This window comes from Giraffa tippelskirchi, chromosome 5 (genome assembly GCF_054371585.1).
Source record: "Giraffa tippelskirchi isolate mGirTip1 chromosome 5, T2T-mGirTip1v1.2.pri, whole genome shotgun sequence".
Classification (NCBI taxonomy): Eukaryota; Metazoa; Chordata; class Mammalia; order Artiodactyla; family Giraffidae; genus Giraffa; species Giraffa tippelskirchi.
In genome coordinates, this window is record NC_137279.1 from 82,397,423 (window position 1) to 82,412,172 (window position 14,750).

General features: G+C 42.3%; 1 protein-coding gene across 1 annotated transcript in view; it reads left to right on the forward strand.

Annotated features, from left to right (window-relative positions):
* Window positions 1-357: 357 nt before the first annotated feature.
* The window catches only part of ALDH9A1 (aldehyde dehydrogenase 9 family member A1), a 29,517-nt gene continuing 15,124 nt past the window's right edge, over window positions 358-14,750 (forward strand). The window contains 5 exon segments of the mRNA XM_081491333.1: window positions 358-440; window positions 442-599; window positions 2,514-2,659; window positions 13,366-13,495; window positions 14,334-14,468. Coding sequence (XP_081347459.1) covers window positions 367-440; window positions 442-599; window positions 2,514-2,659; window positions 13,366-13,495; window positions 14,334-14,468 — 643 coding nt within the window. The 5' untranslated portion in view covers window positions 358-366.

Sequence of the window (14,750 nt, forward strand, 5' to 3'; positions counted from 1 at the left end):
GTTCTTGCCTGGAGAATCCCAGGGACGGGGGAGCCTGGTGGGCTGCCGTCCGTGGAGTCGCACAGAGTCGGACACGACTGAAAGGACTTAGCAGCAACCGCGGCAACTCTAGTCCGGGCGCGCCACGCCCCTCAGCCCGCATTTTGCCCCGCCTCCCTGATGCCCCTCCCTCGGCCCCGCCTCCCCGCTGCCCCGCCCCTCCTTGGCCCCATCCCTCACTCGGCCCCGACCCTCCATCAACCCCGCGCCTCCCCCGCTGGCCCGCCCCTATTCGGCCTTGCCCCTCCATCGACCTCGCGCTTCCCCACTGCCCCGCCCTCTTCGGCCCCGCCCCTTCCGGCCCGCCCTGCCCTCCCCGACCCTCTCATGGCCCTCGCTCATCAGGCTCGGCCTTCTCCGCCGCTCCTGCCCCCCAGGTTTCTCAGAGCTGGCCTGGCTGCAGTCTACGCTTTCCCGCATCCTCAGGCCTGCTTCTGCTCCGATCGCCGCAATGAGCACTGGCACCTTCGTCGTGTCGCAGCCGCTCAATTACCGCGGCGGGGCCCGCGTGGAGCCAGTGGACGCCTCCGGCACTGAGAAGGCTTTCGAGCCAGCAACCGGTAACGGGTCGGAGACCAGGCGCTAGGGCCGGGTCGAGGGACGCGGCGGGGGCCAGGGTAGGGGCGAGGCTGTGGCGCGGATGGACGCTCCCCCGCCCCAGGGGTGAAATCTGTTCTAACTTCCTGAACCTTCGTGTAGTGCACTGAACAGACGTTTATTGAGCACGGGTAAGCGATGGTGTAGAGTATAAAGTTATCTGTAGGCAGCTAAGGATGCTGCGCAAACACGAGAGCATCTGGACCGGGGCAGGAAGGAGTCGTAGAAACGGGCAGCAGCTCGTGAGTGCGCCGTGGGGTCAAGGTTAATTTCACAACCGCCTGAACAGGGTCCACAGAGCTCCGGTGGGTAAGGTGGTGTCTTTGTGTTAATTACTAAATTTTAAAGGTAGGATCTCAGTAATGTCTTCAACGGTGCACTTAGAAGAGTTCTAGAAGGACAGGGTGAAAAGAAATACTTGTGCCAAATGGAGGAGCGTGCACAGATGGTTGTAATGAGCGTGAATGATTACTTTGTTGCCATCCCCTAGTGTTAAAGTATTTCCGGACACGAACCAGAGCTGGGAAAAGGAAATAAAAAATTCTGCTTTTATCCAGTGTTTAATGTGTGCCAAGCACTGTGCCAGGTCCTGGGAACTCCAAAGATCACAAAGCAAATGAGGAAGAGGTTGTTTTGTTTTGTTTTGTTTTGCTAGGTTTAATGTTTGCGAGGAGAGAAATATAAATGTTTGTGCAAACCAAATAGTATATCCCCAGAGGGATAAAACTGAATTTCAAGAGACTGGAGAATTTAGTTGTGATCAATTGCAGTAAACCACAGAGCAGCGACTTGTCAGAGCAGGAAGGGGCCACAGCCACCATCAGGTTCTCCTTTAGGCCTCTTGATTGCCCACTCCCATATTGATACAAAAGGAAGGAAGATTGCTCTTTGTTTTAACTGCCTGCAGTGTGTGCTGTGAGATTTGTAGCCACTGCCTCTATCGATTGGCTACTCAAATTTATAATAAAAATTACAGGTTTGTGAAATCTCTGGAAAAAGCAGAGTCCCAAATGTTCTGTGAGAGGGAAAACCCTTAACTGACATCCTAGAGATTTCTTTTTAGTAGTGTCAGTCACAACCCTTAGGATTTGGGTCTAGAAAAACTGATCACTTCATATTTTGCCCAGTGTAGGGAACAGGATTGAAGTAAGAAAATGAAATGGGCTTCAGAGGTGGCTCAGTGGTAAAGAATGCACCTGCCAATGTAGGAGATGTGGGTTCCATCCCTGGGTCTGGAAGATCCCCTGGAGTTGGAAATGGCAACCCACTCCAGTATCCTTGCCTGGAAAATCCCATGGACAGAGGAGCCTGGCAGCTACAGTCCATGAGGTCGTAAAGAGTTGGACATGACTTAGTGACTAAACAACAAAAACAACAAGAAAATGAGAGATTGGCATTTTTTTAGGAATATCTTTTCTTGATACTCTATTTATTAACCATGTTCATCAACTATCAGTAGTATTATATGACTTACATAGAACACAGACCAGTGATTTAAAATCAGAGTTCATAACCCAGGAGACTGAATACTTTGATTTTGCAAGACCTCTGAGATTCTGAAACATTGTTAAGGAGCATGAAATAATTGATAGGAAGTTAAGTAAACCTAAGTGTCAAATAGAAGAGGGCAGGAGTTCTTACCCCAAAGTTCAAGGTGTGCTAGGCAAGAGACACAATCAGTACATTTTTCTGTAGACAAGTCTTCAACTTTTATTAGATCCTTTAAAAGATAAGCTGTTGGTTTAGGGGTAGTCACTAAATCAGACTATACTTAAAAACAGGAAGAGGATCACTAAAGGAAAAATGGATACACAATACTTTATTTAAAATATGTGGCAAACATTTGAAATTAACACTTACTTTCCCTGTATTTATAGGTAGAGTGATAGCTACTTTCACATGTTCAGGAGAAAAGGAAGTAAATTTGGCTGTTCAAGATGCGAAGGCTGCCTTTAAAATATGGAGTCAAAAATCTGGCATGGAGCGTTGCCGAATCCTTTTGGAGGCTGCCAGGATAATAAGGGTATGTTTTAATTTAATCTCTTCCAGAAAAGTCCTCTTGCATGCTCTGTGATTTTTTGTGTGTGTGTGATGATTTGCAGTTAGACTGATGCATTATTAAGTGATACCTTTTTGATGAGATCCAAAAACATTTCCATATGCTTACCTTGATATGTACAACAAGCTTTCCTGCAGTGATTTCTTTCTGGCTCTTGGCTCCTTGTGACATCTCCCTGGGCAGGCTTTCTTTTCCTTCTTTGTTGTAATGATAATGTATCCTTTGTAGCTTGTCTCCTTTTCTTTTTAACTATATGTACTTGTCCCCTTTTTACTCTTCCCTCTGATGACTCTTAAGTTCATTTTTCTTTTTCAGGTTAATTTTCCGCCTTAGTTGCCTGGAAGATTTCATAGATTCATTCCTGTTCCCCTCTTATGAAATAAAGTTTAGCTTTTTACAGTCTTAAGGCAAAAGTCCTAGATTGTCCTTACAGAAAATGAGAAAATTCAGAGGATATATACCAAAATATAAATCAGGGATATCTCTCAGTGTAGGACTGTGATAATTTTTTTTCCTTATCAGTGTATTATGTCAGAAACTGGGGGTCTGAGAGTTACCCTGTTTGCAAGGTTATATGGGTATTCTGACAAGAAACAAAGTTTTCTGGATTAGAGAGAGAAAGAGTTTATTGCTCACAGCAAAATACTTTAGCACTAGTTTTCTGAGCCCCAGTCCCCATGGGGTGATGCAGTAAGAGCCAGATGTTACCCTGTTGCATACAGTGGGTTGCACTGTAGGAGAGGAACCCTAAAATTATGAGACTCAACTTTTAAGGGGCACACCTGCCCATTCTCTCCTTTGGAGAAAGGTTACTTGTTAAGGTTAATGAGATGTTACTGAGCAGATCTCCAAGGTTAAGGGGAAAGGTATCACTAGATTTATTACCCTGGAATGTAAGCATATCTCTCCAAGAACAGGAAATAGAGAGCTTTATGTCTCCATATCTTTTCAGAGACCTCTGTCTTTAGGGAGATGCTGTCTCTGCCTTCCAAGGCCTTTGCTTTTCAGTCAGCTTGCTTGCCAGTGGCCTTTGCAGAAAGCCTGCCCATGCAGTAGTGTCAAAATATTCCTGGAGAATTTTCTCCCAACAAGGTATTTTCTTTTATCAAAATTTATTTTTAATTTGGTAGATTAAAAGTAGTAACTCAAAGCTGATAATTTATTGTTTTAATTTGCCTCTCACTTTTGCTTGTGCATAAGCATTTGGGTTGTTTTACCTTCTTAAGAACTGGCTCTTTTATTATTATAAAATTATATTTGAAATCCTGAATGCTGCTGCTGCTAAGTTGCTTCAGTCGTGTCCGACTCTGTGCGACCCCATATACGGCAGCCCACCAGGCTCCGCTGTCCCTGGATAGTACCTACTTTTTTTGCTCTGAAATCGACTAATGTTAATTTTCTTTTCCTTTAAACTCTTCATTCCATTTTCTTTAATATTTTATATAATATTTTTACAGTCAAAAATATATTACTGTCTTTCTCTAAAGCTCTTGTCTGATGATCATGCCCTGAATCTACCTTTGCTGTTGTTTTTGTTCAGTCACTAAGTCCTGTCTGACTTTCTTCAATCCCATGTACTTTAGCTCTCCAGGCTTCTCTGTCCATGGGATCTCCCAGTCAAGAATTCTAGAGTGGGTTGCCATTTCCTTCTCAAGGGGATTTTCCCAGACTGATGATCAAACCTGCATCTCCTGCATTGGCAGGCAGATTCTTTAGCCCTGAGCCACCAAGGAAGCCCTGGATCTACCTTTACCTGAAATTATTCTATAACTATAATCCCAAAGAAAGGCAATGCCAAAGAATGCTCAAACTACCGCACAATTGCACTCATCTCACATGCTAGTAAAGTAATGCTCAAAATTCTCCAAGCCAGACTTCAGCAATACGTGAACTGTGAACTTCCAGATGTTCAAGCTGGTTTTAGAAAAGGCAGAGGAACCAGAGATCAAATTGCCAATATCCGCTGGATCATCGAAAAAGCAAGAGAGTTCCAGAAAAACATCTATTTCTGCTTTATTGACTATGCCAAAGCGTTTGACTGTGTGGATCACAATAAACTGTGGAAAATTCTGAAAGAGTTGGGAATACCAGACCATCTGACCTGTCTCTTGAGAAACCTGTATGCAGGTCAGGAAGCAACAGTTAGAATTGGACGTGGAACAACAGACTGGTTCCAAATAGGAAAAGGAGTCCGTCAAGGCTGTATATTGTCACCCTGCTTATTTAACTTATATGCAGAGTACATCATGAGAAATGCTGGGCTAGAAGAAACACAAGCTGGAATCAAGACTGCGGGGAGAAATATCAATAACCTCAGATATGCAGATGACACCACCCTTATGGCAGAAAGTGAAGAAAAACTAAAGAGCCTATTGATGAAAGTGAAGAGGAGAGTGAAAAAGTTGGCTTAAAGCTCAACATTCAGAAAACTAAGATCATGGCATCTGGTCCCATCACTTCATGGGAAATAGATGGGGAAACAGTGGAAACAGTGTCAGACTTTATTTTTTTGGGCTCCAAAATCACTGCTGATGGTGATTGCAGCCATGAAATTAAAAGACGCTTACTCCTTGGAAGGAAGGTTATGGCCAACCTAGATAGCGTATTTAAAAGCAGAGACATTACTTTGCCAACAAAGGTCCATCTAGTCAAGGCTATGGTTTTTCCAGTGGTCATGTATGGATGTGAGAGTTGGACGGTGAAGAAAGCTGAGCACCGCAGAATTGATTCTTTTGAACTGTGGTGTTGGAGAAGACTCTTGAGAGTCCCTTGGACTGCAAGGAGATCCAATCACTCCATCCTAAAGGAGATCAGTCCTGGGTGTTCATTGGAAGGACTGATGTTGAAGCTGAAACCCCAATACTTTGGCCACCTCATGCAAAGAGTTGACTCATTGGAAAAGACCCTAATGCTGGGTAGGATTAGGGGCAGGAGGAGAAGTGGACGACAGAGAATGAGATGGTTGGATGGCATCACTGACTCGATGGACACGGGTTTGGGTAGACTCCGGGAGTTGGTGATGGACAGAGAGGCCTGGCGTGCTGCAATTCATGGGGTCGCAAAGAGTCGGACACGACTGAGCGACTGAACTGAACTGAACTGAACTGATTCTATAACTGAACAGATCCCACCCTCTGACCACAACCTACAGTTTAGCCCTTGGTTGTTTTCTTTCAGTGATTTTTCTAGTTAATCTAGTTAATCATGATTCCTTGCCCTTTCCATTTTTAAACTACACACAATTATCTTTTATAAGATAAAAATATTTATATTTACATTTTTAACATATCTAGTGTTCTTCATTCCTTTGGGAAGGCCCAGATTTCTATGTTACCATTTTTATTTCTGCTTGAAGAAATTCCTTTAGCATGTTTTATAGTGCAGATTTGCTAGAGATGTTCTTTTAACTTTTGTATGTCTGAAGTCTTTACTTCACTTTCATTATTCATTTATTTATATTAGTTTTAAAATTTTTATTTATTTATTTTTAGCTGTGCTATGTCTTCATTGCTCTGTATGGGCTTTCTCTAGTTGCTGCAGGCAGGGCCTACCCTGTAGTTGCAGTGTGCAAGCTTCTCATTGCAATGGTTTCTTGTGTTGCAAATCACGGGCTCTAGGGCTTGCAGGCTTCAGTAGTTGCTGTTGTTAGGGCTCAGTACTCGAAGCCTGTGGCTCTGAAGTGGCGTAGGGGCTTAATTTCCCCGAGGCATGTGGAATCTTCCTGGACCAGGGATCAAAGCCATATCCCCTGAATTACAGGTGGATTCTTTACCACTGGACCACCAGGGATGTCCTTGCTTTCATTTTTAAAAAGAATTCTAGATAAATAATTCTAGATTGACAGTTTTTTCTTTCAGTACTTTAAAGATGTTGCATTGCTGTCTTCTGACTTGTTTTGTTTCAGAAGAGAATTCTGCTGTCATTTTTGTTCCCCTCTATTAAATATTTTTTATCTCTCTGGCTGCTTTTAAGATTTTCTTCTTATCACCAGTTTTAAACAATTTCACTGTCTTTTGATGCAGTTTTTTTTATATTTCTTTTGTTTGGAGTTTCTCTTGAATTTGTACATATATAGTTAAATTTGGAAAAATTTTGGCTATTATTTCTTTAGATATTTCTTCTGCCCCCACTCTTCTATTTCCTTTTCTTCAGAGCCTCCAATTACGTATACCTTGGGCTACTTGAAACTATTCTACAGCTCACTAATGATCTGTTCATTTTTTTCCCTAGTTTTTTCTCTCTGTGTTTCATTTTGGGTAATTTCCATTGTTATGCATAAAGTTCACCTACCTTTTCTTCCATAGTGTCTAATCTGCTGTTAATCCCATCTGGTATATTTTACATCTCTAGAAGTTCAACTTGAGTCTTTTTTGTTGTTGTTCCATGTTTCTCCTTAACATGTTCATGTTTTCCTCTACTTTCTTGAACACATGTAATATAGTAATAATAACTTTTAATATCCCCATCTACTAATTGTGACATCTACCAGTTCTAGATCTGTTTCTGTTGATTGACTTTTTCCTTCTGGTTAGGTGTTATATAACTTTCCTGTTTTGCATGACTCGTTTTTTTTCCTCCTGGTTAAATGTTATCTAACTTTCCTATCTTTTGCATGTCTAGTAATCTGTTATGATTAGACATTGTGAATTTTATGTGTTGGATGCTGAATATTCTTGTACTTGAAAACATATTAATGAGCTTTGTTCTGGGACACAGTGAAGTTACTTGGGATTAGTCTGATCCTTGCAAGACTTGTTTCTGTGCTTTGTTGTGTTTTGGTGTGATCAGAACAACTAATTTTCCCTTACAATTGAATACCCTTCTGAATACCTAGCTTGATGCTCTGTGTACTAGTGAGGTTTTTCTTAACATGGCTGGTGGGAACATGAACTATTCATGCCCCTGTGTGAGTTCTGGGGATGTTTTTTTTTTTTCACCTTCTTGGTTAGTTTTTTCCTAGCCTTGGGTAGTGTCCTCACACTGCCCAGTTCTCAGATGAAGACTTAACGGAGATCTCTGGGATTCTTCTGTGCAGCTCTCTTCTCTCCTATACCTAGAGTGCATACTGTAGCCATCACGTAGTCCTTGAAGTCCGGACCTGTTTCCTCAACTCAGAGTATCTGTTGGGCCCCGCCTAAGGCCCTCCTACTGGCTCTCTGATAGAGACTCTTTCCAGGCAGCAGGCAAGAACACATGTAGGGCTCACCTCATTTGTTTCCTTCTCTCAGGGATCACTCTCCTGAGCTGTCCAATGTCCAGTGTCTGAAAATTGTTTTGTAAAAATTGTTGTTTTGTGTATTTTATCTGGTATTTTTAGTTGCTTAAGGATGGAGCCTAAGTCTGATCTCTGTTACTCAACCTTAGCTGGAAGCCCATTGACTCCTAGTGAAATGAACAGTTTTCGGTATGTTTATTACTCTCACATTTCCCTTTTCACTTTGAATCTTTTGATGCTTTTTATCAAATTATAAAGATCTTAATAGTAGGCGCCAATCATTTCTAAGTTAGAGCCTCCTTAGAAAGGAGCTGTCATTTGGCTTTAAAAGGAGAGAGAAAATGTATTTTAAAACTATAATGTATTTTAACACTATTTACATACAGAAAAGATGGCGTGTGTAGATTATGCACTTGCCTTCAGCCACTCTTTTGCTCAGCTCTGCCTCTTGAAGCAAGCAGGGGCTCAGGCTTATTACGGTTTAACGGGTGTGTCTTTGCTTATGCGGTTCTCTTATAAAAGCTAGACACTTAAGCTTGCTTGGCGATTTGAAATGAAGGTGGGGGAGGGGGCTTCTCTTCTTCCCTTTCCTCCAGTGGAGCCGTGGTCAGGTCACATGAGAAGCGGGGTGGCTGAGAGAAGGACAGGGGTAGATATGAAGCACAGTTTCCCAAGAGATGCTTATAGCAGTGCATTGTTGTGGTGGACAGTTTTGTTTTATGGTGGCTTTTGTACCTAGTAGGGGCAGGAAACTTACATTGTTTTCCCCTTCCCCTTCTGCCCTCCTTATCCCAGGAGGGTAAAGGAATCCCATTTCCCTGAATGCAGTATTAAATATTAGAGATTCACTTGGACTGCTTGGTAGTTTTCATCAGGGTCTTTTTTATGATCCTTATAAGGTAGGTCAAAAGGCCTCACAATGGCTTTTTAGAAATAACCTTTTCCATGAGGATAGAGGATGCTGGAATAAGACAAGAAAAATTTCAGAAGACCAGCCAATAGATTGAATTTTCTCTTTGAGTTGAAACCTTGAAACAGTCCTCAAAATGAATTGCCTGTCCATTCTTTACAAAAAAAAAAAAAAAATCTTAATGAAACTTCCTTTCTTAGTAAATATTCCAAGGCTTTTCAACAACAGTCACAGTTTACTTCCTGTCTGTTCACGCTTGTATTAATGTGGAAGACAACAGCAATTCCCTTTTGCCAGTTTAATACTTTTTCATGTGTTTGAAGTGTAACATACTGATTTAAGAACTGTTACATCAGAACTGATGGCTTGTTGTCTTCCTAGGTACCCTCTTTCCAGTATCGGTAACTGGGAAACAAATTAATTGTTAAAAAGTTGTTTTGGTGAGTATAGAATCAGGAAAGAGAAGGTAAATTGTTGGTTTGAAAGGCAATTTAATTTAGACTGTGTTTGGATATAAACAAATCATCCTTTCTGAAGAAACATGTCTGTTCAGTAATTGCAGAATTTGTTTAGAATTTACTAACTTCCTTTTTAAGAAGTGAGCTTCTTGAAGGAAGAGACTGAATCTGTCCTTCTTTGTCTTAGTAAAAAATGTGAAATGATTGTCTAGCTCCGCTTCACTTAGTTGTTCTGGGGTTTATCCTGTCACTTCCTCTGGAACGTGCTTCTCTGCTCTCTTCTCTGTCTGACTCTCTGTATTTGTGGTCTCCATCCTGCAGGCTGCAGGGGAGTTGCTCCTCCTATTTCTGGGATCTGGTGCCTCATGGATGAGGCTGGTTTAGAGGCTTGTGCAGGCTTCCTGGATGGAGGGACTGGTTCCTGCCTACTGGTGGGTAGATCTGGGTCTTACCCCTCTGGTGGGCAGGGCCATGTCAAGGGATGTGTCTAGAGGTGGCTTTAGGCTCAGGAAGACTTGAGGCAGCCTATCTGCTGATGGATGGGGCTGTGTTTCCGCCCTGTTGGTTGTTTGGCCTGAGGCATCCCCCCACTGGGGCCTATAGGCTGTTGGGGGAGCGAGGTCTTGGTGCCAAAATATCAGCCTCCAGGAGAGCTCATGCCAGTGAGTATTCTGTGGTACCTCTGCCACTGATGTCCTTGTCCCCACTGTAAACCAAAGCCAGCCACCCTCCACCTTCTCAGGAGACACTCAAAGACCAGCAGGTAGGTCTGACCCAGGCTCCTATGAAGTCACTCGCTGCTTTTTCCTTGGGTTCTGGTGTGCATGAGATCTGTGCGTCCTCCAAGAGTGAAGTTTTTATCTCTTTCACTCCTGTGGAGTACCTATCATTGAGACCTGCTGGTCTTCAAAGCCAAATGCTCTGGGGCTCCTCCTCCTGATGCCAGTCTTCCAGGCTGGGGTGCCTGTTGTGGGGCTCAGAACTCTCACTCCTGTGGGAGAACCTCTGCAATATAATTATTTTCCAATTTGTGGGTCACCTACCTGGTGAGTATGGGATTTGACTAGATTACCAGTGTACCGCCTCCACCATCTTGTTGTGACTTCTTCTTTGTCTTTGGATGCAGAATCACTTTTTGGATAGGTTCTGGTCTTTCTTGTTGATGGCTGTTCAGCAGTTAGTTGTGATTTTGGTGTTTTCATGAAAGGAGGTGAGCTCAAGTCCTACTCTGTCATCTTTTCTGGAATCCAACAAATGTGGAATGAACGAATCAAAGCAGTTCATATCTCTGGTCTTTGTAGAAATAGACCATGTCCAATTATCATTATCGAATTGCCCTTTCCTGTATTTCATCCTTCCATGCTTTCTGAGATCTGTGCTTGGTAGCTCTTGTGTTAGACACTTGCGTTAATTTCTGTTGCCATTTCGTTTTGCTTCTGGTCAGCCATACTGATTGTCAGTTTTAGTAAGAGATGCATCTTCCTTGTCAATTGTTCAATTCATGTTTTATGTACAGATTTTGACCACATTGTTTTTTTAATTAAAATTGGATCTGTAATAGCAAATAACTATTTCTTACATATTCAGATTTTCTAAATAATTTTATTTATTTTTGGCTGTGCTACATCTTTGTTGCCATGAGGACTTTTCTCTAGTTGCAGTGAGCACGCAGTCTCTTCATTTCAGTGGCTTCTCTTGTTGCAGAGCGTGGGCTCGAGCGCCTGGGCTTCAGTAGCTGTGGCACATGGATGCAGTAGTTTCAGCTCCTCAGCTCTAGACCATAGGTCAATAGTTGTGGTGCATAGGCTTAGTTGCTTCATGGCATGTGGCATCTTCCCAGATCACGGATCGAACCTATGTCTAGGAGACACAGGTTGGTGCAAAAGTAACTGCAGTTTTGCATTGTTGAACTTTGCCATTTCATCCTGGAATACATTCTTAAATGTAGTTACATTATACATCATTTTAATGCACATTTCTCTCTTTGTGATTTTTTGGCTAATGACTTATTGCTTGCTGTTTATTTTATATTTATTTTAGACTATAGAAATGATGTTAGACAAAAAGCAAATTCGAGTGACTTTTTTATTAGAGTTCAAAATGGGTCATGAAGGAGTGGAGACAACTTGCAACAACATGTTTGGCCCAGGAACTGCTAATGAATATACAGTGCTGTGGTGGTTGAAGAGGTTTTGCAAAGGAGATGAGAGTCTTGAGGATGAGGAGCATAGTGGCTGGCCATCGGAAGTTGACAATGACCAATTAAGAGCCATTATCGAAGCTGATCCTCTTACAACTACATGAGAAATTGTGCAAGAACTCGAAGCTGATCATTCTATGATCGTTTGGCGTTTGAAGCAAATTGGAAAGGTGAAAATGCTTGATGAGTGGGTGCCTCATGAGCTGACCAAAAATTTAAAAAATCGTTGTTTTGAAATGTTGTCCTCCCATATTCTGTGCAACAACAAACCATTTCTTGATCAGAATGTGATGTGCAATGAAAAGTGGATTTTGTATGACAACCAGCTCAGTGGTTGGACCAAGAAGAAGCTCCAGAGCACTTCCCAAAGCCAAATTTGCACCATAAAAAGGTCATGGTCATTGTTAGGTGGTCTGCTGCCAGTCTGATCCAGTATAGCTTTCTAAATCCCAGCAAAACCATTACATCTGAGAAGTACACCCAGCAAATTGATGAGATACACTGAAAACTGCAATACCTGCAGCTGGTATTGGTCAACAGAAAGGGCCCAGTTCTTCTCCACGACAATGCCTGACTGCACATTGTTCAACCAAAAGTTGTACAAGCTTCAAAAGTTGAGAGAATTGGGCTACAAAGTTTTGCTTCATCTGCCATATTCACCTGACCTCTTGCCAACTGACGACCACTTCTTCAAGCGTCTTGACAACTTTTTGCAGGGAAAATGCTTTCACAACCAGCAGGAAGCAGAAAATGCTTTCCAGGAGTTTGTTGAAACCTGAAGCATGGATTTTTATGCTACAAGAATAAACAAACTTTTTCTTTTTGGCAAAAATATGTTGATTGTCATGGTTACTATTTTGATTAATAAAGATGTATTTGAGCCTAGTTATGATTGAAAATGTACGGTCCAAAATTGCAGTTACTTTGGTAGCAACCTAATATGTTTGCTGGTGGATTCTTTACCAGTAAGCTACCAAGGAAACCCCCATATTCAATTTTTTCATCTCCTTTGGGGACATTATTTAATTTTTCAGGTCTAATTTCCAAAATCTTTTTGTTCATTTTTGGGCCATCTGTAGTACCTCTAAGTTGTGTAAACTACATCTGGAAACAGAATTTGAAAAGACAATTGATGAGTAATGAGCATTAGAAAATAATTATCTTGTGATTTTGGCATGCTGCATTTCTTTGGGTGAATTAAAGCCATTTGTGTTGATGTGTATTTGACTGTTTTGTACAGTTTTCCTAAGGACTCTTTGTTCTTACTGTATACATGCAGTGTGTTAGTCGCTCAGTCTTGTCCAACTCTTTGTGACCCCATGGACTGCAGTCCTCCAGGCTCCTCTGTCCGTGAAATTCTCCAGGCAAGAATATTGGAGTGGGTTTCCATTCCCTTCACCAGGGGATCTTCCAGACCCAGGGATCGAACTCAGGTGTCCTGCATTGCAGGCAGATTCTTTACTGTCTGAGCCGCCAGGAAAACCTCATGCACAAATATCACCGACTTGATGGACATGGGTTTGAGTAAACTCCAGGAGTTGGTGATGGACAGGGAGGCCTGGCGTGCTGCGATTCATGGGGTCGCAAAGAGTCAGACACGACTGAGCGACTGAACTGACATATATAATATTTCTCAGAACATTCCTTTTCTAAGTAATCTTGGAATGAGGTGTTGGTCTTGTATGCGTGACAGTTACTTGATGGGGAGAACAGGATACTATTTAGCAATAACTTCCATCTCTTCCAGGTGTCACAGCCATTCCTTTTTGTTGGAAGTTCAAGCTGTTTCTATTTTTAAAACTTAGGCAATGTATTCTGTTTTGATTGTTGAATATGTGGAGGTGTATGGTAATTTGTCTTCAGTCTAGTCCTCTGTTTTGCCCAAAGGAACGGAAGGATGAAATCGCCACTGTGGAGACTATCAACAATGGCAAGTCCATCTTTGAGGCCCGCTGGGACATTGACACTTCCTGGCAGTGCCTGGAGTACTTTGCAGGCTTGGCGGGATCCATGGCCGGTAAGCCCACACCTGGCCTTCTGTGAGCAGCTTAAAGGAAGCAGGGGAGCAGAGCCTGGTGGAGTAGGGTGCAGATTTTGGAATTAAGACAGACCTGAGTTAAAATCTTGGACTTAACACTCTCTACTTGGGTGTCACTGAGAATTACTTTATTTAAACGGGAGAATTACTTTATTTAAACGGGAGATCGTCCCTATCTTCTTGGTTATTAGAAGGATTAGATGAGATGATGTATTGGATTGTAGTTTTTCCATAACATTGTATGGAAAAACCTGAACAAACTTTTTGCTCAACCCAATATATAAAGCACCTAACTTTGTAGCTGAGGTGTAGACAAGGTTGTGGAAAAACCAGTTCTTGCAAGACTCAGTGAGTGCCTCATATTTGTTAGTTTTATTTACTCAGCAAAACATTTTCTTTTACTATCTAGAAAGTGTCCATCAGTTGACATGTTGGCTGGATTAGCCAGGCCCAGGAGGTCAGTAGGGTGTGAGAAGTCTGAGGTTCAGGGTCCTTGGACTGTTTAGCTGCCAAGTCTTTCCTCATTTCTGTCCCATTTCATCTGAGTTATGTAGTGGATGCTTGGTAAATTTTTAGAGGATTAAATTGAGTTGAATGAACGTTAGGTTGAAAGATAATAAGGATTCTTTGTGTGGAGAGAACATGCAGATGCAGTGTAAGAATAACTATAATGAACAAAAGACCAGAGGCAAGGTGAGCCCAGTGGCTGGGGGATGAGAGGTGGGTGGTCTGACTGGAGTCCAGAGTGAGTCCAGGTGCTGGTGAACTCTTGGGACAGGCGGCCCTGCACTGTTCTCTACCCTGTTTGTCCCCTTAGGCGAACATATCCAGCTCCCGGGTGGATCCTTTGGTTACACCAGAAGGGAACCACTAGGGGTGTGTGTCGGAATAGGAGCGTGGAACTACCCCTTTCAGATCGCCTGCTTTAAGTCGGCTCCAGCTCTGGCTTGTGGTAAGAATGAATTATTCTTCCGCCTGTGAGCTACCCTTTCTCCCTGGGATGATTTCACCCCTGCTCTGCCCCCTAGGGAGCTTTGAGGTTATACATTATTCCCATTTTTATTTATTTTTGTTTATGGGAAGGAAGAAAGTTAATTTTGGTCTTGGACATTTTATTATTATTATTATTTTTAACTGTCGAATTAGATTTGTGCTACTTGCAAGTTCTCTTCCTTTATGGACAAGAATTCTGAGCATCAATTTCTGTGTAGCAGGTAGCACTTGGGAGTTTGAC